General features: G+C 37.6%; 1 protein-coding gene across 8 annotated transcripts in view; it reads right to left on the bottom strand.

Moving 5' to 3' along the window:
* Positions 1–26,251, bottom strand: part of dlg2 (discs, large homolog 2 (Drosophila)) — a 137,242-nt gene that overhangs the window by 18,008 nt on the left and 92,983 nt on the right. For 6 of the 8 annotated variants that reach the window (XM_043250936.1, XM_043250937.1, XM_043250939.1 and 3 more), the window contains 6 exons: positions 13,670–13,723; positions 7,283–7,333; positions 4,970–5,094; positions 1,598–1,767; positions 761–897; positions 61–205 (listed from right to left, as the gene is read on the bottom strand). In XM_043250936.1, coding sequence (XP_043106871.1) covers positions 61–205; positions 761–897; positions 1,598–1,767; positions 4,970–5,094; positions 7,283–7,333; positions 13,670–13,723 — 682 coding nt within the window. Of the gene's footprint in view, positions 1–60; positions 206–760; positions 898–1,597; positions 1,768–4,969; positions 5,095–7,282; positions 7,334–13,669; positions 13,724–21,287; positions 21,776–26,251 lie in introns of those variants that run through there. The other 2 variants (XM_043250942.1, XM_043250943.1) reach the window with 2 other exon arrangements.

Raw genomic sequence — 26,251 nt, 5'->3', positions numbered from 1 at the left:
ACTAATAATTTTTCGCTAGAATTATTCTGAAAGCATATGAATGTGGTAAGAATCACTCACAGTGTGTGATATCAGGCGGCCCATAGGGGTCTGAGAGATAGACACTAGTGGGTTTCCCAACCTTTAGGTATACAACATCCGACGTGTTCTTCAATATGGCCACTGCTTCTTCATGGGTCACCTCTTCTAGAGTGTAGTTATTCACCTGGGCGAATAAGAAAGCAAGCGAGATGTGTTAAACGGGCAATCCAGTTACGTAAACAGTTACGCTCTAGTGGTCAATGGCGAATCAGAGCTGCCAAATGTGTCCTGCCCAGTGGATTACACACAGCACTGATCTTGCTAATTAAATCAAACTCAGTCTTAAAGCATTCAACAACCCCCCTGGATTAAAAGCGATGGAGTTTGACACTGACACTAGAGCGAAACTTCAGGAATTTAATCAGCCAACTATAGATACAGCTCATTTTCTCATTTCTCTGTGGGCATATTCTATGTGTTTGGACAGCGTTTTTGTTTTGTATGAAACACTCAAAACCTGCCTCAAACTCATGCCACTGGTTGAGCCAATTGGAGCTGCTTTAAAACATTTTGGGGGGAAATAAACAGAGAAATATCTGTAATACAAAAATTCAAACGTAAAGACTTAGTAAATTAGAAATACTTAAAATACTTAAATAAATATGAAAAAACTAAACCAAACTGAAACAATAAAATAAAATAAGACAAAATATAAAATAATATGGTTAATGAGCCATACCATAAGCAGTCTGTCTCCAACTTGCAACCGTCCGTCTTTCTGCGCAGCTCCTCCATCAATGATTTTAGTGACATAAATGCTGTTATCGCCCGGGATGTGCTGGTTTCCCACACCGCCTGCAATGCTGAAGCCGAGCCCTGTAAAATTTTGAGAAAGGACAAGCGTTAACTGTGACCCCACAGATGCAGTGCAATTTTCCAAACCTATGCCATTCCCTCACACAGAAGCAACGCTCAATCTTTCAGAAGTTAACTGACTACTTGTAATAAACAGTACTCAAAGCTCTCTCAAAAACGAAAGAACACACTTTCCTAAAGCAAAGTCTAGTTCCTAAGTTTCCTTTAGGAGAAAACAAGCGTTATACTGTAGAGTTGTGTTGATGTTGCTTCGGATTTGAGGAGTCTACGGTGCCCGAAGCTCTTCCTCCAAATTTGTGCAAGTGCTGCTGTATGTGTGATGCATCTTCCTCTATGTGCTCTGAATAATGCATCAAAGCTGTGTCTTTCTCAGGATATAGTTCTATTTATTGCTCCGCCCAAACAACAACCAACAAAAGAGAACGTGATAACTCTCGGGCTCAGTAGATTTTCAAATCTTGATTTGTTTTCCATTTATTTTCTCACTCTAGATATGAATATGTACATGAGTAATAGCCTGTTTTCTTTTATAACGGCATAAATCAGAAAAAAATATCGGAGGCAAAACTATGAACGAACAAAACTAAAGCAAAAATTATTTTTCCACAGAGGAGCCAACCACCGTGACACATCCTTAATGCAAACGGTGACACACAGCTCAGGTAACAGATGGGTTTTACGGTAATTGTAAATGTGAAACCTTTTGGTCCTTTTATGAGTTTGATTTCGGTGACGGTTTCCAGCATTGGTCTCCTCCTGCGCACGTAGAGCCTCACAATCGATCCGGCCGCTTTCAGAGCCTCCACCGCCTTACTGTGAGACACCTCCGAGACATCTGCGTCGTTTACACGCAAAATACAGTCATTCACTCTGCGGAGAGAAATAAGAGCGAGGAGTGAGTTTTCTGGAGCCCCCAGTGTGTGGTGAGCCTCCTGCAGAGAGTTCCAGATCACGGCAGCCTGTGGTCCAAGGACAGCCGCCTCCTGGGGCATGCTCACATAGAGCAGCTGAGACCCAGCAAACAAGTACACACACTCAACCAAACCATGAACACACACATATATGCAATGTATACACAACTGATTCAAAGTTTTAAACAAATCAGTTTAGACAGTTTAACATGATCCCTGTGGCAACGTATGGGGGAGGTATAAATAAAAATAGAATTGCAATATACACATTTAAAAATACTACATATACATCAAAAACCACGAAGATATTTTTAGTAAATTTACTACCATAATTATAATGAAACTTAAATTTTTATTAGCGATATGGATCTGGCAAAACTTTGGAGGTGAATTTCTCTGTATTTAGATTTTTTTTCAACCAAATGCTGTCATAGTGACTTATTTATTCAGCCTTCAGATTATTTACAAATCTCAATTTAGAAAAACAGACACTTATGACTACGTTTTGTGGTCCAGGAAATAAATTTAACTAAAATAAAGCTTAAATACAAAATATAAGCATACAGAAATATAACAAACCCATGAAAAACTGACAAAGTGCATGACAAAATTGCTAAAACCTACATTAAAATAGCATATTATATAATTACATACAAAAAACAAGTAAAAAATTAATAGTATACAAATAATACTAAAATCATGATATTATCTAACATGATTTTTTTTCATGCTAATTATATTCATTTTATTATGTAATTTTTTATAGTGTATTTTATTATATATATGATTTGAATCATTTAATCATATACTGCAAACATTACCAGAATAATCTTATTCTCATCACTGATCCCAGTCCAGCTCTATAAAGTCTGATCATACAAGTACTTTACCCAATATAGAATCTCTAATGCAACTTCCTTTGCTCTTGTGCCTCAAAACTTTAAAGCCTGCATGATTTACCCAGAGACTGTTCCGCTTCCAACACTCCCAAAGTCAAACAAGGGCAGAGCAGAAAAAAAAAACCATACACAATGTAATTGCTTCTCTAAATGCTGTTCACCTCCAACTCACGATAAATCTATCACAGCTTATTGGCGAACGTTCAAAGTGTCGTACTCTTTTAAAAGACAGAATGCAGAACATGGGGTGGACGGGAAGGGGAATGGAAAGAGAAAGAGAGAGGCAGAATACTGAATGTTAAAGTGGCGCAACTAGCCCAGAGAAAACAAGCAAGAGGAGGACTGGTGATGCTCCAAGCCCTGACAGACCTGATTGAAAACGAGAGGATGAGAAAACAGCCAAGTCATGGAGCAGAGCAGGGTGAAAGGCTCAGACGGGGCTGCCACATGCAGCTGCTGTTCAGTGAGCCACACACACATGCATACAAAACACAGGAAGATCTGCTATCTCTCCAGCACAATCTAATTATGCTTCCCTCTAATAAAACAACCCTCTCAATCAACTCCCGATCGGCCCTGACATGAATTTCAAGCACATCCAGCCAGGAATAGAAACTCTACAGCGCACCAATATCAATTAAACCTTCAACCTTCTCAGAAACAGCCATCTTATTGCTCAAAGAATGCTCTTTTATAGATCTGGAGACTTAATTAAGTTCCGTCATATTATTGAATAATCAACTTTCTGTTAAAATTCCTTGGGAAACATAAAAATAGAAACAAATGAGATAATTGTTGCCATGCAGCAGGAGTGTGGACGGTATCAGATCATTTGATATTTGTGGAAGGAAAAATAGTTACATTCATATTCATGAAAGCTGTTGATTGCAAATTAGCTTAAAAAAATAAATAACAGAGACAAATATCAACATTTTTAAAGTGTACTATCTCTTTAAATTTATTGGTTTCATTCACCATTCCTTCAGTAAGGTGTCACAAAAAAGTTTTTTTCAAAATAAATTCTCACTAAGTCAAGAAATGAATCTTCGAATCTTGAGTATTTACGTAAAATGTATAATGCAAACGTGTTTGTTTTTAGCCTGTGGAAGATTGACGTGATCTGAAAGTGATTTGGTCAGGTCTATTCGTTATAACCACACACGTCACCTCAGACCTCGCCGATGGTAAATTTTTTAAAGTACCTCGCGGTCAGAGTGTGTGGCAGTCAGCAGAAAACTTCAGGTACTTCAGCTCTCCAGAGAGACATTAGGACTGTGATAAACAGCCCGGTTTCAATCATTTACAGCAGCGAGAGGCAAAAGGGCGAGGGAGGTAGAGAGAAAGAGATTGCTCTACAAAGCCAGAGCAATAAGTAAGATCATTATGTTTCGAAAAAGAAAATTACACACTAATCTACTGATTTTATCTTCATCTTAGTGAGAAACACAGTATTATTTCTTCTGTCCATCAATTATTAATCAAAATGTTTAAAATGAATTCATAATCACTTCCATAATACACAGAAATGAATTCAAAAAGACCAGTTTCATAACAAACATCAAGAAAAAAAAGTTCCAAAAGGCACGATTACAAATGTGATATCGATTTTATACAACAGTTCAATAAACAATAAGTTAATATTACATATTAGACACCATGTTGCCCGTTTTTGCTCCATTTCTCCAACAGCAACAAAATAATAATAATAAAAATAACAATAATAATAATAATAATAATTCCAAACGGCTAGAGTTGTTAACATTTCTCTGAGCAACACGACAAGTGTCTCGTTCCTGAATGAATCAATCGTTAAATGATTCGGTTCAGTCGCTATGAATCATTTGTTAACAGTGACTTGCTGTCACCTACTGGTGAATTTAATTTCAGATTTAAAGTATCTTTTCATTTTTAAAATAATTTCAAATATCAGTATTCCAAGTTTTACGTTGATACTGGTTTAGTTTGATTGGCAACAGCCTAAATGTCTTATTATTCTAATTGAATGATTGTAACAATTTGACAGTAAAGTTGCATGAAAAGATTAATTTCGATCACTGAAGTCCAGACTGTCCACACATAATATAAAGAATTTCAAAAACAGCAGCTGTCCACGGTAGTCAGATTTTCAATATCGCACACCCCTAATTATTATATTTTCAGCACACAAAATTTAGTGTTTATTTGGAGAATATGTAAAGTCAGTTTAGACTTTTCTATTAGCATTAACGCAATGAATGCACACAAGTGAGTTACAAAACCCACCTGAGTCTGCCATCTTCAGCTGCCGCTCCTCCAGGGATGATCTTTGTGATGAAGATCCCAGGATCATCGCCGATGTGAGGGTTATCTGTACCACCGGCTATACTAAACCCCAACCCTGAGTTACCCTGAGGAGACACACACACATGAAAGATAAATTGTCCCTTTATGAGAAATACGCCTCAGTGAAAAGATCCTAAATAACAGAACAAAAAGAAAGAAGAGGAACATTATTTTTGTAGGAGGTGCACTTTGCTACCCATGACTCATCAGTGTTTACAGTTTGGCACGGCGTGCTCCTCTGAGCAGCGCAAACTCACAAATCAAAACCTGTCACAACCGTGGGCTAGAGCCACTTTTAACATCAGAGACATAAATAGACTAACAGGCTCATATTTTGAAGTGACGTGTTTATGATGGGGCTCTCCAGGGTTCCGCCTCGGTATAACACACAGGCTTTTATGCTTTAAAAAAAGATCATGAGGAGAATTAATCTTCGCTGATTAGAGATGTTCTTCGGCTATGTCGAGAGACTGGACAGAACAGTTACAAAAAGGCAATAACAAATGTATAGCATCAGGTTGGAGAGATGGTTTTAAAGTGAAAGAAAGAGAGAGAAATGGGTGACAATAACAGATCAGCCCCTAGCAGCAGAGTTATCGCCTCGGCTTGTATCCAATTTTCTAGCTTGTAATCTCAGTTGAGTCTGCAGAAACTCCTGAATATATACTCTCAGCCTCCTGGCTCCAGGGTCGGACAAATCTGCGCTCCCTCTGGTCTAGTTGACCTTTGCTATTGTCCGTGCTCTGTGTCTAGTCATGTGGATCCGATTGCAGCTGCCAGAATGTCATCTGCAGCCGTCTAATTCTCTCTCTCTCTCTCTCTCACACACACTGACTCTTCTGTGCATCCCAGGTTTTCACTTGCAAATAAAGCATATACACTAGCCCAATTAAGAGGGTTCTGTGACATGTCTAAAATAAAGCCAACGTTTGAATATAAAATACATTACAAAAGTGTATTATGATATTCGTAGTTTTGTGACAATGCCTTCGGAAATTCGTATATTTTGGAAATATAATTTATAAGTAATTCAGAGACATTACTAAATATTCATGATTACACATTTCGTTAGTTATGTTCAGTTTGCTATTGTGTCTTCTGAAGGTGTGACCAAACATGAAAATATTAATTATATTAAACACAGAATTTAACACAGTTGTATTTGAAATAATCCATATTTGTACATTTGTACAGAGTAGGCTTTTTTCTTCTCGCTTCTGAATGACTGCTGCTGCTTTTAATCACAACATGTTAAGTCTATTGTTAAAAAGCGCAGCATTCCAGATTTGTGAATATTTGCGAATTCTCAATGACTTGAGTCCAAACCAGTGAAATATGATTTTCAAACCCATGAAAACTGACTGACATTTGCGAAGCCTTTCCGCGAGGGTGCAATCTCACTTATATAATACATTATTGCTAAATATGTCTCAGAGAGATTCACATATAAATATACACACAGTGCTAGGCAGTAACTCATTATATGCAATATGGATTATATCATCAGATTCCAAAAATTAACTGTAAGTACTGTATATAGGGTCAAAGATGTTAAGATGTTTGCATCAAAAGAAATTCACAAAAGTGATTTTATGTCCACAGAAAGTGCAATAAATGTAAGTAAAGTCTCTACTTTTAAGTATGTAGGATGAAAGTAATTAAACTCTGAATGTTTCATAAATATATTTTAGTTGTAAGTATGCCTGACGAGATTTTTACACAATGACATTTTAGTGGGTTCATTTAATAAATCAGGGGAAAACAAAATTGCAATCAATTTAAACTGAAAACTTTAAAGCAGTATCACACTTATTGTTTTTATGGTTAAACCCCTTTTTGTCTTTGACCCAATTAAAATAATGTTGCTCATAATCAAATTACAGTTACTTTTTTATGGATTACATGATTACATATTGTTGTGGACTGTGTATGAGTGTATACAGGGTAGACTGGGTAGATCAATTTAGATCTAACATTCTCTTTTCACAAGCTTATCCACACAATGACTAGACAAATCTAAAAAGCAATCATCATTACACCAAATGATCTCACATTTAAAGTCATTACTAATCACAGACCAAGCTTGTTCCCTGACTGGTCATGTGTGATGGTGATGTTTCAAGATCACGCTCGCAAGCCAGGCTGTGATTGATTGGATTATCATACACGAGCATTAAACATGACCTGTGCTCATCTCAAGTCTATGTATCTATAAATGTGTACTGTGAGAGAGAGAGAGAGAGAGATACTTACCCGCTCTAATGTAATCTCTTCAAATTCATATTCAATTTCTGTCCCATTTACCTATTGGAGGGAAAAAAACGGAATCCCATTAGATGTGTTTGCAGATGCGATTCAAAAAGGGCATTAATCATTTAACCGTCGCATTAAATATCTAACTGCGATGCCACAATGACATCCTAAACCAGCAGCAGCCAAATGATGTGGAAAGAGGTTCATAACAGTTCAAAACATTTTAGGACCGAAGCAGCTGTGATAAAGGATTAGTCGAATAACATCATAAAAACATCAGCATTCAACTCATTCTCCTTGAATGAAAACAGGAACGGGGCTTTCATACCTCTTCAGCAGACACCGAGCCTCATATCTATTCAGCTCACCGCATTAGCTGTAATTGTCTAAATCTGAGTCCGGACACTAAAATCCATAATCATTTACCTGCTTGTACAATGGGACCAGGCCTCTAGAGGAGACATGCTGGCTCAGGGAGCCCTTCGGAGATGAATTCATACTCAACGTGCTGCTAGAAATGGCATTGAAAGACAACTAATCCAATTTCAAGTTCAATTTCAAATGAGGGTCATCTTCGTGCTCGATTGGAGACATTCATCTTAATTATTCTTTAATAAGTGAAGCAAATGTAATAGCCAAAAGGCGCTCTAATACATGCTAAGGAGCTTTTCGAACTGCATGGGTGCTTTCGCGTTCACACAAATATCCTTAACATTTGACTTTTTTTAAAGGTGCTGTATGTGGGATTTTGACTCTACTAAAGTATAAAAATACCAAAATATTTTTGCAGAACATACTTGTTTATCTGAAAAACAATGCAAACAGTCGGTTATTCTTTGAAAATGTGTGTTCCGGCCCAGAATGCCGGACTTTGTTTTGGTCAGTTTACCCAATAGTGCTTCGGAAAACAGGGTTAGCAGTTATTTCATTTCAATCATTGCCATGTGCGCTCGTTTCAGTTGGTGTTGTCATTCTGGAAACCTTTGTGTGTGGAGGATGCGCTGGGTGAAAAAAAACGTCTCCCAATATTTCGAATTTGGACTGCAATACCTTGTTCAACCACTCGGTGTCAATCCTACATATAGCGCCTTTAAATAAACTACAAGGATCTGATCACAATGTACACTGAAAACTATATAAAAGACAAAAATACTGTAATTATGATACTATATTTGCATATTATGTATTATTATATATAGCTCTAAAGTCTTTTGAGATTTTCTTTTAATGTTTTTGAAAGAAGTGCTGCACTTCTTTTTTAATCAAAAATACAGTAATACTGTAAAACATTAACACAATTTAAGATAACTGCAGAAATTCATAGCTTTGCATTGTAAGTATTTATTGCGCTCAACTAATGCAATGCAATTTGTGTGTTTTTACAGTGTGTTGAAACATAAGAAACACTATTCGTGTGATGAAACATTTTACAGCTATTAAAAGGTTTATTTTCTGCCGTAACCAGCATCATTTCACAGGTGCTGTCCAAAGAGCATGTTTTGAACAAGGACATTTTATGTTGAAGTGCCTCGATAATAAGGCAGCCTTGGCATTTACAGTGAGTGCGCATGTTTCACATTTTGACTTTTTTTTTTATGTTGAAGGGAGTATTTCAGACAGCTGGAGAAAGAGAAACGGTCATTCATGGCTAATTGAAACCCAGTGAACAAGCTCATTTATGCCTCAGCCACCTCAGCTGTTCAACAGAGAGAAAGAGAGAGAGACATAGCTGAATACCGTCTCACTGCTCTCCTCAGAGCGACATGACCTTTCATTTACAGCATCAGTTGGAAGGCCCTAGACTACACCTGCTCTTAAACATGAGGACCAAACAGATGTCAAGAGCACAGAGCTCACTCCACAGCATTTCTCAAATGAATTCATTTGTTGAATTCTAGCTGACATTCTTCAGTCAAGCATTTGGTAACATATTTAAGTAGGTCCAGAGTCAGCACCAGAATGAATTACTTAAGGGGGTATTTGGAAAATTGGATTGGTCACATATTACTGTTATTACTCGTCTGAAATAAAAAGACAGAAGGCGCATGAATTATGGAAGCCTGATTCCTCTGAATAAAATAAAGGTAATTAAAATAGAGATAATTTTTATCTCCCAATTCTGACTTTTTTTTCTAGCAATTATGATTTTTTTGTAATAACCGCAAGTCATGAAGTCAGAATAACGTGATGGTAATTGAAAATTGTGACAATTAAAATAATATTAAAATATTAAGAGTAAATACTGGCAAATCTGGCAAGATACTGGCAAGATATGAGTATGAGATAAAAAGTCGCAATTAAACTTTTATTTTTTTATTCAGTGGCAGAAACAGGTTTTCACATGTACCAAACATGTTTTTAAAAAATAAATACAATAAAATAGATTAAATAAATTTTTAAACCACACATGCACTACCCTAAAACACACAGAACTTTAAAAATAAATAAATGCAAATTAAAATACATTTTAATAAAAACTAATTCAGGAGACAACAGCTGAGCCGCTTCTCAGCAGTTTCATTAGCGAGCAAGTGCAAGAGCTCTTCAGAACACCCTGAAAATGCCAACGAACACAATCAGGGAGATAACTGATGGATGTGATAATTGATGGATGAGCATGAGAAACCAATAAGACGGAGTAAATGAGATCATTAACAACAGCAGTGCTCATCAGAACAGAACAACAGCCCTTATCAACCGACTTAAGACACTGATAATCAAACGCACTTCATGTGGTCATTAAGTTTGGAGAACTTTTCTTTAGGTCAGGAAAACATGGCCTTTCCATCTTCCCCCCGAAGAAATGACCCAATTACTGGGCTTTGAGTGGCATTAGCATTCTGAGCCTCATGGTGTTGCAAATGTGAGACGCTGGGGATCGGGGGAGAGTGCAGCTGCAGAGGGGACGGTGGGAGGGGAGTTCACCGTGCAGCATCCGGGGTGTAAAAGCTCACATTAAACCGGTGAGTCACTGCAAATGTGGCACCAAACAAACCCGCGAATGTACGCCGAGCCTGAACGCGTTCATCCGCGCGGCTTGTGCAAACGACGCAGAGCGGGTCATGTTTCCATGCCGACTGTTGGACTACAATGCGGGAACCCGGGCACTTTCAAGCAAGAAGCTTTCCCTTTAGAGTTCTGGCTGATGGGATGGCATATTTTTACGCCCATCGCAGTGATTAAACACGAAATATCCCTCGGGCCGCGACATAATAAGACTCGGTTTCCTCAATACACACCCACGTGGACTAATTAGCACTATGAACTAACCACTGTTATTCCTGACAGCTAATGGAAACACAAAGGCGCTGTTAAAAGTAGGCAGAAAGGGTCATTTTGCTAAAGCTAGGCGGATGCTATTTAACAGCTACACTGACTCAGTAATGCTTTATTAATCCTGTCGCCCCCCTGATTATCTTTAGCGTTCATTCTAGATGAGCTCTGTTCCCACTACAGTAACAGCGAGCACAGTGGAGGATTCATAATTAACAGTCCTTAACCAGATTTCTCACCAGGTCTAAAACTAGGCGGCAGTGGGTTGAGATTTCAACTATAGTGTCTATTGAATATTCATTGTTTGTACACATTTAAATTGCAATATATTAAATCCAAAATTAGAGTCTATTGTTTACATAGACAGAAAAGCAGCACACAAAATATCTTTTGTAGACCGAGTTTAATATTCAAGGTGCAGTGTGTAATATTTAGGAGGATATATTGACAGAAATATATGCAACTACGTTTTTAGAGGTGTACCTTACACAATGAACCGTTGTGTTGTTATTAACTTAAATTGAGCTATTTACGTGAAAGTCGTACGTAAAAGTTTGTACAGTAACTGTTAGTTCTTGCGAATGTAACGCTGACGCAAGTTCTTATCAAGGCTTATTTGTTTACTGAAAACTACAGGTACATTGTAAAATACATATTTAGAATAACTTATATATTTTATCATATAGCAAAACCAGATTTTCAGAAACAATTACACAGATTTAATTCACTTTAAAACACTTGTGCTGCTTAGTATTTGTTTTGAAATATTGGAGCATTTTAAACATTTTTTAAAACATTATAAATGTGTTCACTGTCATGTTTGATCTATGTACAGTAGTCATTTAAAAAAAAAAAAAAAAATGGTCTAAAATAATTGCTGCCTTAGATTTTTCTCAAAACAACTTTTACACAAATATCCTGTTTTAATTTCACAACCCAGGTTTTTTGGAAAGACTATTTATTTCGACAGCTTTGCAACCTAGCCTACCCGAAGTTTCTTTTGCATCAAGTTAAATATAGCATTTTCTCTGACTAAGGTCTATTTCACTCCTTTATGTACCTTATAAAATCTGACAGCTTTACACACTCTTGCATTTCTTCAACATCCTTCAGAAGCATCAACAGATGGAGACATTTCTCATTTTTTTTCATGACTCCAAAGAAAAATCTGTCTTTTAAGCTTGCTTTTCAACTAGCCTTGGCAATTCCTTGATAAACAGCACAAAACCCACATAGCATTTAACCCGAGGCAAATCTGCACTAAAGCAACCAAGGTTCCTTTTAATGAAGTGAACAGATGACACGGTGCTGGGTGAGTGAACGTGTGTGCGTGTAGGATAAATGTACTGCATGAATACATGCATAATAAGCTTGATTTGTCCCTTTCCCACTGGCTTTGCTGCCGCACCTCTCCCTTTTGTCATGTTGAGACTTTTTATCTCCACAAAGAAGACTATTTTACAAAGTGATTATTTTGTATGATGTGCACGATGTGAATTGCATGGTTCGCACTTAAAAAAGCAGATTGTGTGAAAACAAAACTCCCAAAACTCAGATAGAGTGAAGATTAAGTATGTCAATCAAAAACGCAGCGTATGCTAAATCCCAGTGATTCCATATAAAACATATCATGTTTACAACACCCTTAATATCGTTGTAATGGCTTTTCTCAAGTTCTCAGCAAAGAAAAAATTGAATCTATTCTACTTTAGAGATAGAGAGAGCGCACACACACACACACACACACACACACACACACACACACACAGAGGGATTGTTTATAGGTTAAACTCAGAGTGAACACCTGCTTTACTAGAGTAATCCATCAGTGTTTTCTTTTCCCAGAACTCCATCTTCTCTTGCTTGTTCTCTTGTATTAGGCTTTTAGGAGAAGTTCTATCAGAGACAGATTGCTGCTTAAAGCAGTTCATAATCATCGTAATCTCACACATACTCCAACACATGTCCACAGTGGGCTTTAAACTGAGAACAGCAGGAAAAGCAGGAGGAAAAGCAATTAAACCGACTTAACAGCATTAGGCGTGTTACTGGATTCTGGATGTCACGGTCGATCTCGCGTTGTTGATGGAAGTACTCTTTGACTTAAACACGGCACTTTCACAGTCATCTGGAAATGACTTGATGTTAATATTTCATTACTGAAATGCAGGCAGAGAATCAAATGAAATTATCCTCAGTGAACGTGAAAGGTATGCATAAGAGCCGTGCACAACATACAATATAAAGCAGAAAAATAGAAGGATATTTCCCCTGATCCAACAGCAAGAGACCTTTTTAATCTTCAGTTAAACTCAACACCATTCAGGAGATCCAAATGATTGGTTAAAATGATCTTATTTTTGATTCGTGGGCTGAACAAGCAAGCTCAAGCAGAGCAAACAAAGGATATTCTGGGTTTCTGTACATGGTCAAAACATCACTGCGAAAACAGGAAACGACACGATTATTTGGAGTTTGCAGGAGACAGACAAAACCTGTCTTAGCTGAATGAAGGTCAAGCTGAGTTGTCAGCGTGTCTGTATACACTTCGTGCTGAGTGTTTATCGCTTTGTGTTGGTTTCTGATTTAACACTGCTCTCCCCCTCTGTGTTCTTTCATTCACTCCAATAACCTGTTCCGTCATATGTGCAATTCACGATTTTTCTTTTGCATTTATCTGCCTTTCGCTCTAAAACCCAGCAAACAGGTAGCGACCTGCTAAGACAGCATACTAACTGCAATGGAATTTCGTTGTTAACCGATTTGACTAATTTTAAACCGTTCGACAAATACCTCTCACACAGCCCACCAAAAACACAGCTGACTCCACACATTAATATTTCAAACACCTGTGCTAATCTAACCCGCCGATAATCACCGACCTCCTTATCTGGTTAATTTATGAAGAGCCATCAGTCATTGAACACGCAGGTTGTATTTGAGTGGAGAGTGATAAATGACGCTAGTTTTATGAAGAGCAAAAAAAAAGGATGTCAAACTCATTCGCCACTCACTCTTCATGGGCGCTGATCTGATCAAGTGGATGATCTGCAGTGTCACGGCTGCGCATAAAGTCATGAACATGCAATAAATAAAAGAAAACTCAAAACTCACGTATGGTACAGATTCCAAAGTGTCCGTGTTGACAATAATTGGGGCAGGACTTGCCTGTGAAAAGAGAGAAAGGGAGGGCGAGGGAGATGGACGGAGAGGAAAACAGAAAGAGAAAGAGATAAAGATCAGAGTGGATTGGAGATGCGCGAACTGGCCTAGATTTTATTAAGGGATACAGCAGAGCATGATGGGCACCGCTGAGCTCGCAGATGCCATGATGAAGAATAAAACTTCGAAACGAAAGTCGACAGCCAAACATATTCACAGTACATACAAACAGATCGATTAGATGAAGGATGAAAAACATGACATCATTTAGGAGTATGGTCATTGTTGGAAAAAGTGTTTGTATGACATGAAGGCTGAAATTGTCGTCTCTCCCTGTTAGTCTCTGGTGCTAGTTAGCTGAAATGACAACGTAAAGTCAATGAATTTCTCCCACACAGTAGCGAGACCGGACTTCTCGATGAGTGGACGTATATTTTGTACCTTCTCTGTAATTTCATTGAGTGTTGTGAAGTGTAACCCCATCATTAGCCTTTATTAGAAAATATTAACTCATTTTACACAGCATTATGTAGAGCTTCAATACACTGTGCAATAACGGCACGTGTAAGCTAAGTTTTATCGTTATAGGTAATAACGATATATGTGGAGCCGGAGGCAAGAATAAATGAAAGTGAATCATCGCAGAACACAAAAGATGACAAAAATATTTTTAAGCAAATATATAAGTAAATATATTAGGTAAATATATATTGTTTTACTATTTATATTTGAATGGGTAAATAAGCAGTCAGTTTGGGTGGACCGGTCACACTGTTAGACTTATATGAGCTCGAATATGGGGCAAATTCAGTTATAAACACACAAAAAAGCTTAATCACATTTGCTGCTAGATTACCAGTTGGAAAAGGTTCATTTAGATAAATGTCCTCATGAAGCGAAGTGGCTGTGGGTGACAATTCAAAGCATTACTCACAATATAATGGAATGTCAACCATTACTCATATATTACAGTTCGAAAAGTTTTAGGTCAGTATTTTTTTAAAAGAAATTAACATTTTTATTCAGCAAGGATGATACTAAGAAAATACAAAGATAGATGGAATGCTACAAAGGATTTCTTTTTCAATAAATGCTGTCCTTTTGAACTTTCTATTAATCAAATAATAATATAATAATATAAAAAGAAATTCTTGAGCACCAAATAAGCATATTATAAGGACTTCTGCATGTTCATTTGACACTGAAGACTGTGGAAATGGCTGCTGAAAATTCAGCTGTCACCATATTAATAAATTATATTTAAATACATAATAAAACAGAAAAACAATTCAAAAAATATTTGTTATAATAACAAATCAAATTTGAAATGTAGTTTTGTGTTTGTTTTACAATATCTTTCATCAAACAAATGCATTAAATCTGGAATCTTGATAAAAATTATTCTAACACACACTTTTCCTATCATTTTGTCACCATAAGCAGGCTAGTATTTTTAAAAGAAAAATTTGAAGCTTACAACACCTAATACTAATATACAATAAAGACGGTCTCAAAGTAGCTTTTCAGTGCTGAAAAGGAAAACAGTTCCTTTTTCAATAATGTTTTTTTGACCAATGACAGAACCCTAATTGAAAACAAGTCATTATTTTTGTAATTCCGTTCGGTGCCACTAGAGGCACAGAACATTTAACAAGTAATGAAAGGTGGGCTAGCACACAACACAAACTCATTCAGCCGGAGGCTGCGAAGCTTATCACAGACGCATTAGCATTCAGAGATGGCCTACTACACAAATCCCTAGGGAGATGCAGCCGGCGACTAAAGATCGATCGACAGCAGAGATTGAGGCCGTCCCTGCTTACTGTGCACTGCCTCTAATTACATTAATACATCTCCCGCCTTGAGAACTACAGCCTCAATCACCGAGAGATTGGAGAACCAGAGAGACGTGTTGGAAAGCACATGGCAAAAAGGAAAAACCTCATTAAATTCTTTGCCACTGAGGTTTGAAATACAAAGTCATACTAATCATTTTGTGTTTGTTTTACTCTGTAAAGCCTGCACATATGAAATAATAGTCAATATTTTTTCTTTTAAATGGAACAGTTTACTTTGGACTAAATTGAGTATATTATTTTATACATAAGACTCATACAGTATGCCATTGGAGAATATAGAGCTCATACTCTGACGGCTTGTAATGTAAATCAATAACAGATCTTCATAACAGACATAATATGTACAGTATATAAATATTAGTTGCCACCCTATAATGCTTAGGCTTATGATCAGCTCTGTAGTTTATTACTGTATGGAGTAAATCATATAATGCCTTGTACAGATAATCAAGGAAACCTTCAGTGCAGTAAGTGTTCATATAGAAATATAACTATACATTTATTCTTACAGTTTAGACGTATCAGTAAAGATCTGACGTAAAAAACATGTACTACAACCTGAAGGTGGACATTTTTAGAATGATTCTAAAAGCCTGTTCACTTGCTAAAAAGCATAATCCTCAATCAGATTGTGTACAAATGCACAAGCTGATTGGCTCATGTTGCATATGCAGCCAAAGACCTTGCTTTACATTTAAATAGCTGGTAAGCATTCACAAGTGCAGCGCACTTTTAGAGTTCCTCTGAAACCCTCTACCTCCCCAGCTCCACCTGTACAGATTTGCTAAGGGTTACTTTATACGCTATTTGTGCAGCAGCAGTGTGTCTTAAATACTCCACTGGCAGTAACAATCAACAGCAATGACCAACAGCGGTGTGGCAGATCTATTCACTCTAGTCCAAATACATCAACATTATTATTATTTCCATTACCATGCTAAAATCTTGAAGTTCTTATCATGTTGATAATTTAGAGGCATTTGCATATAAAATATGATACAGTAGGCTTCATAGGGTTAAGTACACACTGTGGGCATCTCCCACACAAGGTGCTTTTGTAATGAATGACATGGTGGGATCAACAACAAAAATTTTGCCATCTAGCTGAAGCTATTATCTACTGATGAGGTCGATCACGGCACGGCAGACGAACATTAAAGAGATTAAAGGAGATAATTGCAGCGTTATCTCAAAATATGACAGTTTAATGGTCGGAAATAAAAAGCAAACAGAACGTAAATGAGCAAAAGCTAAGTTTAATGTCTCCCTGGATGACAAAGAGCAATATTGGCTATTTCAGAAAGTGAGTCATAAAGAGGCCATCCTCTGAGACACATACACTCAGAAAGATGATTCCAATTTTCAGCTACGATGACATTGCTAAACTACTAGTCATAAGCGTGAAGACAGCTCTTGCATATTGCAGATTTTGGTTTCTATTAAATGTTCAAGAATATTATGTCGATATTCTGAGCTCCATAATGCTATAGCCATATTTTAATTTGAATCTGTCATCGTTAAAACACACTCCCGCTAGGTGGTATAATAAATAAATACGACTGCATTCATCAAAATGCAAATTATATGCAGATTTATTTTAGATTAACATCAGACACCCACAAGTTCATCAGCACTCTGTCAGACAGTGTGATATTAACTCTATGTATGTAGGTGGCTATGAACTCTTTCCGCAGAGATAAACATAAAATCATCTAAAACTTAAATTAGGTACCTTAACTGATTATCACTGAAGATCAAAGATGACACCAAAAAATGATGAGTCATTTTGTTTTATGAGCCTTTGGAGTATTTGGTGACCTCACACTGAAACCGAATACGGTTCAGAGTAATTTAAGACTACCTGATAGTGTTAGGTAGTGCTTATTTTGTTCTTTCAGGAAGTAATCGATACAAAACAGCACTGTGGTAAGTATCATTGTACAGTGATCTATATACAGATTGTAATATCATGGAGATATCTTGATAGCGTGAAATAAGAGAGTAGGGTCCCTAAACATACAAACTTGGATATTTCCACCTAAAATGGGTTCTTCATCACTTAACTAACTTGACTAACGAGTCACTTCAACTAATGAGCTAATGAGAACTAGACTGTAGGAAACTAATAAGAGGAAAGATTTTGAGAGTGGACCAGAGCATTAATATACAGAAAAGCTCAATGTATGCCATTCAACGTAAATGCACGCTGCAAAACAGCCAGTACTCAGTTAAAACCCTAGCTGGACAAAACGTAACAAATTTGAATAAACCCTGCGTAGAAAAAGCGCTTCAACAGGCACACAGACTCTTTGTTGATGTGTTCATTAATTCACTCTCTAGACACAATCGGCTGAAGTGGCTGTTGCCGTTTTTCCCAGCGTTATCTGTGTGGAAGTGCTTGCAAATGCACTGATGCAGAGCACGACCGGCCTCTTTCAGCCAGCAAGTGCTCACGTGGCCCAGCTGAGCACAGAGGTGACGGCATTACATAATCAACTGCACACACAGCTCTCAATCAACATTAGTGGATAAAAATAATTTATGCGTGTTCACATTAAAAATGGGACGAAATGGTATAGAATGAAACAGCATATAGCACGCCATGGTGTTTTTAAAGCTAAAGAAGCAAGAAAGATTTTTTTTGCTGTGTCTGAATCCACATTTGATGTATGTGCATGTGAAAAGTACGTGTGCGTGTGTGTGTGTGGTGTAGGGTAGACCAGCTCTGCAGTGTTTGGTAAAGGGAGCACGAACACAAACATCTTAAGGGCTTATTGTGAAGCCAAACTGGGGCAGACTTTCTGCTTCAAGCATCTTCATGCCTCTGCAGAGTTGGTACACAGAAGTGTCTGTTTTCAACACATCAGCATTTTAGGGCAGGTAAGGTGCAGGCTAATACTAGATCAAGAAAGTGCTTGGGTTTAAACCCAGAGTTTTGCCACTTTATGTAACTTAAAACATCACGTCAGACTTCTCCAATGCGTTTTAGCTAGTGGGGGTCTTTTGAGACTTGTTTAACATTGTGTCTTGCAGATGTTTTGAGATTCAAACCGGCTTTATCACCTCAAAAATGCATGTGAAGTGCAATGCAATTCAGGCAAAACATGATTAATACAGTGTGGCGTATCTAGGAACCCCATCAACGCTCAGGTTAATTGTGTGTTAATAAGCACAATGGAATAACTACAGTTGTCCTTATCAATGATAGCAATTCACCTTATCTGTGAGAACCGAATAAAACCGCATATAAACTTCAATTAAACTATTCATCAAACATTCCTAATTCAATTTGCACTATTTCAAATGACCAGAAAAACACCGTTAGTGAAACAAAAAGACTAGTCAGGAGCATTTAAAAATAGTACTGAATGAAGATAAATATCTACAGCATACTGGTCGTTTTGCCTTTGGAAAACAGTGTGACAGCAAATGGTATTATGTACCGCAGTAGAGAAAGTGACCGCAAATAACATAGTCAACGCTTTGCTTATCAAAGATGATGATAAATAATGATTGGTCTGCAGATGTGTTATGTTCTGCTTAAAGAGGTCCTGCAATGGCATTCAGTGCCTCTGCTCTTGTCCCACTTTACGGCTCTCAATAATTCAGGCCACAGAAACTATACATAGAGCTACCACACCACCGTCAATAATGCACAAGAAGAAAAAGTCAACAACAACAGCCTTAAGAGTTGAGACAGCAACTCAAAGAAGTAACCAAAGAGCAGCAGACTACAGAGGACTGGTAAAGAGTAGTAAAAGGTAAAACTTAAAAAGAGTCATATATAAACCCATCACCATAATTAAAATGTTTTTTTTTATTTTTTTGTGAACTTATATTGTATTTTCTTTCAGCCTGGATGCATTAAATTCATAAAAAGTAACAGTAAAGACAGTAAAAGCAGAACAATGGTTTTCAACTTTGATAATAAAAAATTTAAAAAAAATTTGCATATTCGGATGATTTCTGAAGGATCATCTGACACTGGAAAATGAAGTAATGGTTGCTGAAAATTCAGCTTTGCCATTATAAGAATGTCTTTTAAATAGAAGTATTTAATTATTACTGATTTTTACTGTAGTTCCAAATAACAATAATTTTTTTAAAAATGAAAAATTGCAAATATTTCCAAAAAACACAACAACACGCTACCATTTATGAGTTAATCTAATTTCTTGTTTAAATTAGTACGCCGGTATACATACACAAACATGCAAATAAATAAATAAATAAATAGGCTTTAACGGTTGCTTCATTCAATTGCCATTTGCCCTATAGTGAGACAACTGGCTAATAGCATCTCTTGATGACCTTGTCCAGTCAATGTGCTTGAACTGTGATTGAAAACCACTCTCAGCCTACACATAGGATCCCCTTAGCCATATATATATCATAGACCACCAGAGATGAGAAGTGTGGAGGTGTTTGCACGTGGAGACAGGTGATGGATGTGAAGCCACATGGTCATTTCTCCCAAGCCTTACTCTGTCTGCCATCACAATATCAATCAATTGATCAATTTCCATATTTCAGTGTTAAATTCCATCTGTTCTGGTACTGACATCCTCTTCATCTGAGAAATGGGTCAAAACAATTGAAATGATGATCTGCCAATCAGCAGGCGCAACATTCCTGCATCGTTATTTATGTACTGTACATTACCACAAAAACACAAAATAAGTGTCACACGCACTGAATGACTTTAGCTGTTGCGTAGGAAGTACCAAATCAGAGCTACACTTCTGCTTAACTAGATAATGCTGGAGTTTAAACACAGACCACACTGCAAGAGGAGAGTACACACACACACACACACACATAAACAGAGGGTCTTCAGAGCGCAGCGTCCAGCTGTGTTAGTGCACTCAAGGGGTGTGATGCATTGGCCTGATTTAGGGCGTTTAGCTGGATCTCTCTCTCGCTCATGAACAAACAGATTACGTTATCATCACTGCTGTAGTATTTGTGAACTAAGAGCCATGTTGTGTAGAACTGTTCATGCGATACAAAGTGATATCAGCACACACAGCGACAAGAACAACAAGCATGTCAGAACAGGGGCTCCAGTGGTAATACGTGCTTATAGAAGAGCAAAATGCACTTAGAAGAACACACTTCCTGACATCTACAGCAACATGTATAACGACCATTTCACAAAAAAACCCCCCAAAACTCTGATACCAAATATTCCACAACAGGAGATATTTCCACAAAATCCGGCTAGCATTTTAGTTTCCAAGACTTGTTGGGGTCTTTAAGACATTTCGTGTTTTTGACAGAAGGCTGATAAAAGTACATACGTTTTACTGTGAAATATTATTACAGTGTTAACAACGGAGATTGTGTCAAAGCACTTAACAGTATCAAATAGGAGAATAGAGTGTTAGTAATGTAAAATCAAGAGATTAAACACTTACTTTAACTTTTCCGCTAAAGGCATTTCATTATTGAATTCAGAGACGTCATTGTCCAGCTCAGTTTAGTTTAAATAATATCTGTCCCCAATAATAAGTGTCCCCAACTAAGCAAGCCAGAAGCTACAGCGGCAATGAACCGATTGTTTCTTTATTTTACTATATTACACAACCCCCCCTTGCAATTTTCATAACTTTACAAAGCTTTTTCAAAGCTTTAACAACTTAATCAACCCAACTCATCTCGCTACTTCTAGCCCTCGTATCCGACCTCCCATAATGCACCTGTGCCCTCACCTCCCAGATGGCAGCGGTTACCTGGTACGGCTCGTGCCAGCTGTGCGGATGACAGCCGCACTCCGTCCACAGATCGCAGCTCCCCCCTTTGGCTCGGAGCGTGCCGCGGCTGGGACTCCTCCAGGAGCTCTCGGAGCGTGAAGCCGTGAGTTTGGCCCTCTGACGGGGCAGGGTGGACATGGACGGCGAGGGCGAGGGCTGGTAGTTGTATCCGTGCTGAGGTTCGTGCTGCCAGCTGCAAGAGCAGGGCGTCTCGCCCCCTCCACGATCTCCCACACGGCCGTGCATCTCCACACAACAGCTCTGCTGCTTGCTCAGGTAAGCCGTCATCCCCAATGTGCGTTCCTCTCCTCCCTGTCTCTGAGTTTGCTCTCGGGTGCGGGCGGCAGCGGCAGAGGACGCAGCTGTGGAGAGCGGCACTCCTCTGGGCGGTATCTGAGCAGTGTGCTCTCGACAGTGAGAGAGCCAGTGAGAGGACTCTGTGTGTGTGTGTGTGTGTGTGTGTGTCAGTGAGAGAGAGAGAGAGTGTGCATGAGAGAGAAAGCTGGCTACTTGTAGACGCTAGGCATGTTTTAGTTAGGCAACAACAGGAAGACAGTGAGAGACGGAGAACGAGAGGGAATGAGAGAAGAAAGAGAGGTAGACGAGAGTGTTTGTGTGTGTGTGTGTGTGTGTGTGTGTGTGAGAAAGCTCTGTCAATTGATGATTTAACTGGCTGTGTGTCTTGACAGCATCTCTGCTCAAGGCAGAAGCAATCAAACCCGGAACAGCTGGGGACTGAGCCGCCTTCACCCAAAACCCCCCCTCGATCAGACAGACGGATGTCTAACTGACAGCTGCACTTTTTCAACATGATAAAATCATTCAAATGATCTCTTGCAGCAAGTACACGAAAAGCTCACAGCTACGCAGAGATATAAGCCACATAGCCTGAAGGCAGACTGAAATGCATAAAGAGTACAAATTGAACTAATAAGCGTTCTAAACCCTCTTTAGCGTTTGAAAAATCACTAGCAGAGTGGTTTACTCATAATAAAGCAACAGCAATTGCAGTGTTATAAAAGTAACCAAACAATCAATAAAAATTACATCAAACAACAGCACAGTTCATTAGCTGAATAAGGTTATCGAGCAATGCGGGAAACTGTCGTATTAATGGACCTGCAGGCTTTTGGCCTTTGCTTGTGTACGTCATAGAAGTCGAAAAACCCAAAGAGTGTCCCATTTGTCACTTTAGTCTCAGAAAGGCGCTCACGAGCACCACCTTTGTGCCTGCAATGCAGACTTTTTCAGAGCATTGAACTGAGTGGACTTCACAGTAATACATTACCCAGAAGCTATTAACCATGACTTTTGCCTCATTAAAACTTAAAATTGTTGCTTATTAACAGTTGGTAAGATAGTTGTTAGGTTTAGATATGGAGTAGGATTAAGGAATAGAAAATGTGCCCTCTATACGTACATATAAACAGCCAGTATGCTATTAACACACATTCTAATAAGCAACTAGTTAATAGTGAGAACCGGTCCAAATACTGCTTACCCAAAGCCTGAACTAATTAAAATAAACTATTACAACTGCATTAAGAATTTAACTGATTTGTGCTCAATTTACTAAAATAATAATAATAATAATTACAAACTACTTTAAGTTGCTGTAGAACAATAGCTTCTTGAATAACGATATTTATTTGAATAATAATAAAATTCAGTAAATCTTCAACTTAAATTTTCGACAAATTTAGAAGTAAAACCTCCTTTGAAACAATGCATAAATAATAACAGAATTTTTAAATATGTATATTATTAATACTAATCTTTATTATTTAGATTAATGCAAATGGCATATTGAAAATAAAAATAATTAACGATAACAATTCATTATTAATAATTAAAATGAGAATTCAATTAAATTATTTCAATTAATGAATTAAATTAAATGATATTAGTTAATTAATTCGATGAAACAATCAGGCATTTCAAGAAAGAATTAATTCAGCAAATTGCCGTTACTTGCATTTTCAGAATGTACTAAACAAAAATAAATGCAATTTTGTAATCCATAATTCAACAGCAAACACAAAACTGTGCAAGGAACAGCAGAGCTATAGCCTGTAGCTTGTGGATCACTGAACCTCATTAATTCAATAAGATTTCTATTTATAACCAACCTAGTCACATTTAATCAAAACAAGGGGCTTTATGCTCAGCAACTGATGCTTGACTGCTTAAGTTAAACCATCCAGCTACATCAGAATCAATCCCAGAGTGCTGTACTGACTGTCTGCTCAAGCAGTGTGCATTACCCCCACCTACTGGCTACTAGCACACGGTACAGCTTCACAGATGCAATACAAGGCTTAATATTTGTTTAGGATTCAGTCTTTTAGCTGTGTGGTTATTCATTCTGATTTAGTAATCCTCTCTCACATAGTGTCTCCCATCTGGGGTGAGCTTAGATGAAAATGAATAAAACACACTGGAGGTTGATGATGAAGGCTTTAGTGATTTGTTCAGAACATGCGGTTGCGTAGGCATGCTAAGTGTCTAAATGCCAGTTAATCATACAGTATTTTGTATAATTAACAATCCCTATGGAGCGTTCAATTCACCTGAACCTACAATTAAGCAGGTTTCTCTCCTCACACATTCCAATTAAGTTCTTGTGACATTTTATATCCCACCTGCAGGGCACACAAACACCGTCGAGCTCTACTAATGGGTTTCAACAGAACGTCAATGTATGGTACAGGAAGAATGGTGAAGGAATATTACCAAAAACTTTCAGTGTATGAAAAAGAGGCTATAAATGGGCTATAAATTAATAGTGAAAGCAGCTCATATGACTTTCGTGCCACATTTTATGCTCTCTAAAGCTAAGTGATCGAAATGTAAGGCTACCAAAACAATACTTTTTTTTAACACTGAAAATCAAAACCTAAAAAAAAAAAAGATGTACACTTAGCCAGCCTCTTACTCTATAAATAGTAATATTCCATATCTAAAAAGGCCAATTGGAGGATAAAATTATAATTAGGGTAATTAGGATAGAATTAAAACACATGAATAATGTATACTGGAAATGTGTGAGAAAAATCAGCTAAAAAGCAGCTAAATCTTCCAGTGAGAAAATGTCACGCATTTCTAATTCCCAAAAGTGTTGTGCGTTTTCTGTCACACTTTTTAACATGATGACAAACACTGCTTATCACTGTCAATGCCTCAAATGATGACAGCCTCAGGATGTGTGTGTGTGTGTGTGAGTTGTATTCCATGTGTCACTGCCAAATGCTTGCCATGGATGCCAGCAAGCTGTGATACAACGTCACCGAGATAAACCCTTGTATAATACTGTTGAAAATGTCATAAGATGCTGTCAAATTAATTTTCCCACCTTTCAACAGACAGACCATCAAGTGACAGGTGGTCAGCCCTGACATTCACACACGTCGGGATGCCCACTCAAGCAACTGCACTCACAAGGCCGAGGGAACATGGCACCTATGTGGATGTAATATTAACACAAAAATTGCTGGATGTGTCATACACACTGAAAACAGCCAGCACATGACAAGCCACCTCAGTCGACACGTTTTCCCACACACTGAAGAACTGCTCATTCACATAAAAGCAGATGAAAAGATCAAAATGGCGTCTATTGAATGTTAAACAAAATGTATATTGCATATATATATATATATATATATATATATATATATATATATATAAAAAAATGTTCTGATGTTATAATCTTGATTTAATGAATAACTGAAACAACAACAATGCCGGGCAACAATTAATCATGATTAATCACATCTAAAATAAAAGTTTTTGTTATGTATATGTGTGTATATTTATACATTTATAAAGACACACATATAATAAATGTTTTAAAAATATGTATTTATAAATTTATATCCATAGTATCTCTCTCTCTCTCTCTCTCTCATATATATATATATATATATATATATATATATATATATATATATATATATATATATATAAAATATTATTTAATTCAATTTATTTTTTTTTTATATTTGTATATTTGTGACATGTTTTTCGGCATCCTAGATTAAAGAAGTCATCAGACGATGTGTGAATCACAGCAGATGTTTAATTTGGCACACATTTAAATGTCTTGGATTTAAATGCTGCGTGTCACTTACATCTGTGAGGTTCAGACTATCATTCCAGCAACTAATTCAAGCCACATGTTGCAGGTCACACTGTAATAATGTTATCGGCTAAATGCCAAGCCTCTCCAATTTACCATTTACACACCAAATCCAACATGGTATTTGGCATTTGGCAAAGGTTCATTCTGGACACTGTGTATGTATGAAAGCAGAAAGCTGGTGCAAGCAGCACAAAGTATGACAAAATACTTGGCTTGAAAATTCACTCTGCAGGCACTGGGAGTGTCTGGGATCAGGGTTCTAATTAAAAGCCCTCTTACTCATGCGGCTCTTAATAGAAGAGAAGTACTCAGGCTACCACGTGTCTTAATTCTCACAAGAACTCAGAGACCCTCTTCACTGTCTTACTGTGTTTCCCACTGCTCTCAAAAATCAACTCTTCATTTTCCCGCTCTTCCAAAACCGTAAAAACACACGCATATGATGAGACAAGAACTCCCACACCGCAGGACCCACACAAAAATTCAAAGCCACGTTGCAGGGCAGAGTTTAAGTGCTTGATTGGTCCTGTCAGCGTGTGACAGGTCATTTATTGCTTCGATGAAAGCCATTATGGTCCAGAGCCTCTCCTTTACCTTAGAGAGAGGATACAGAGAAAGTCAACAAAGTCTGACAGGCACATGCTGGATCTTGGGTAGCAAAACTGATTTGTTGGAAAAAAAAGTGTTGACATATGATGAAAATCTAAATTTTTAAGGTTTCGAGTGCTAAAATCAGGTCCCCGGTGCATTTATTAATCAAGGAAGATAAAAGATTAACCCA

This window comes from Puntigrus tetrazona, chromosome 10, assembly GCF_018831695.1.
Source record: "Puntigrus tetrazona isolate hp1 chromosome 10, ASM1883169v1, whole genome shotgun sequence".
Taxonomy (NCBI): domain Eukaryota; kingdom Metazoa; phylum Chordata; class Actinopteri; order Cypriniformes; family Cyprinidae; genus Puntigrus; species Puntigrus tetrazona.
This window is presented reverse-complemented; position numbering and strand designations above follow the sequence as displayed.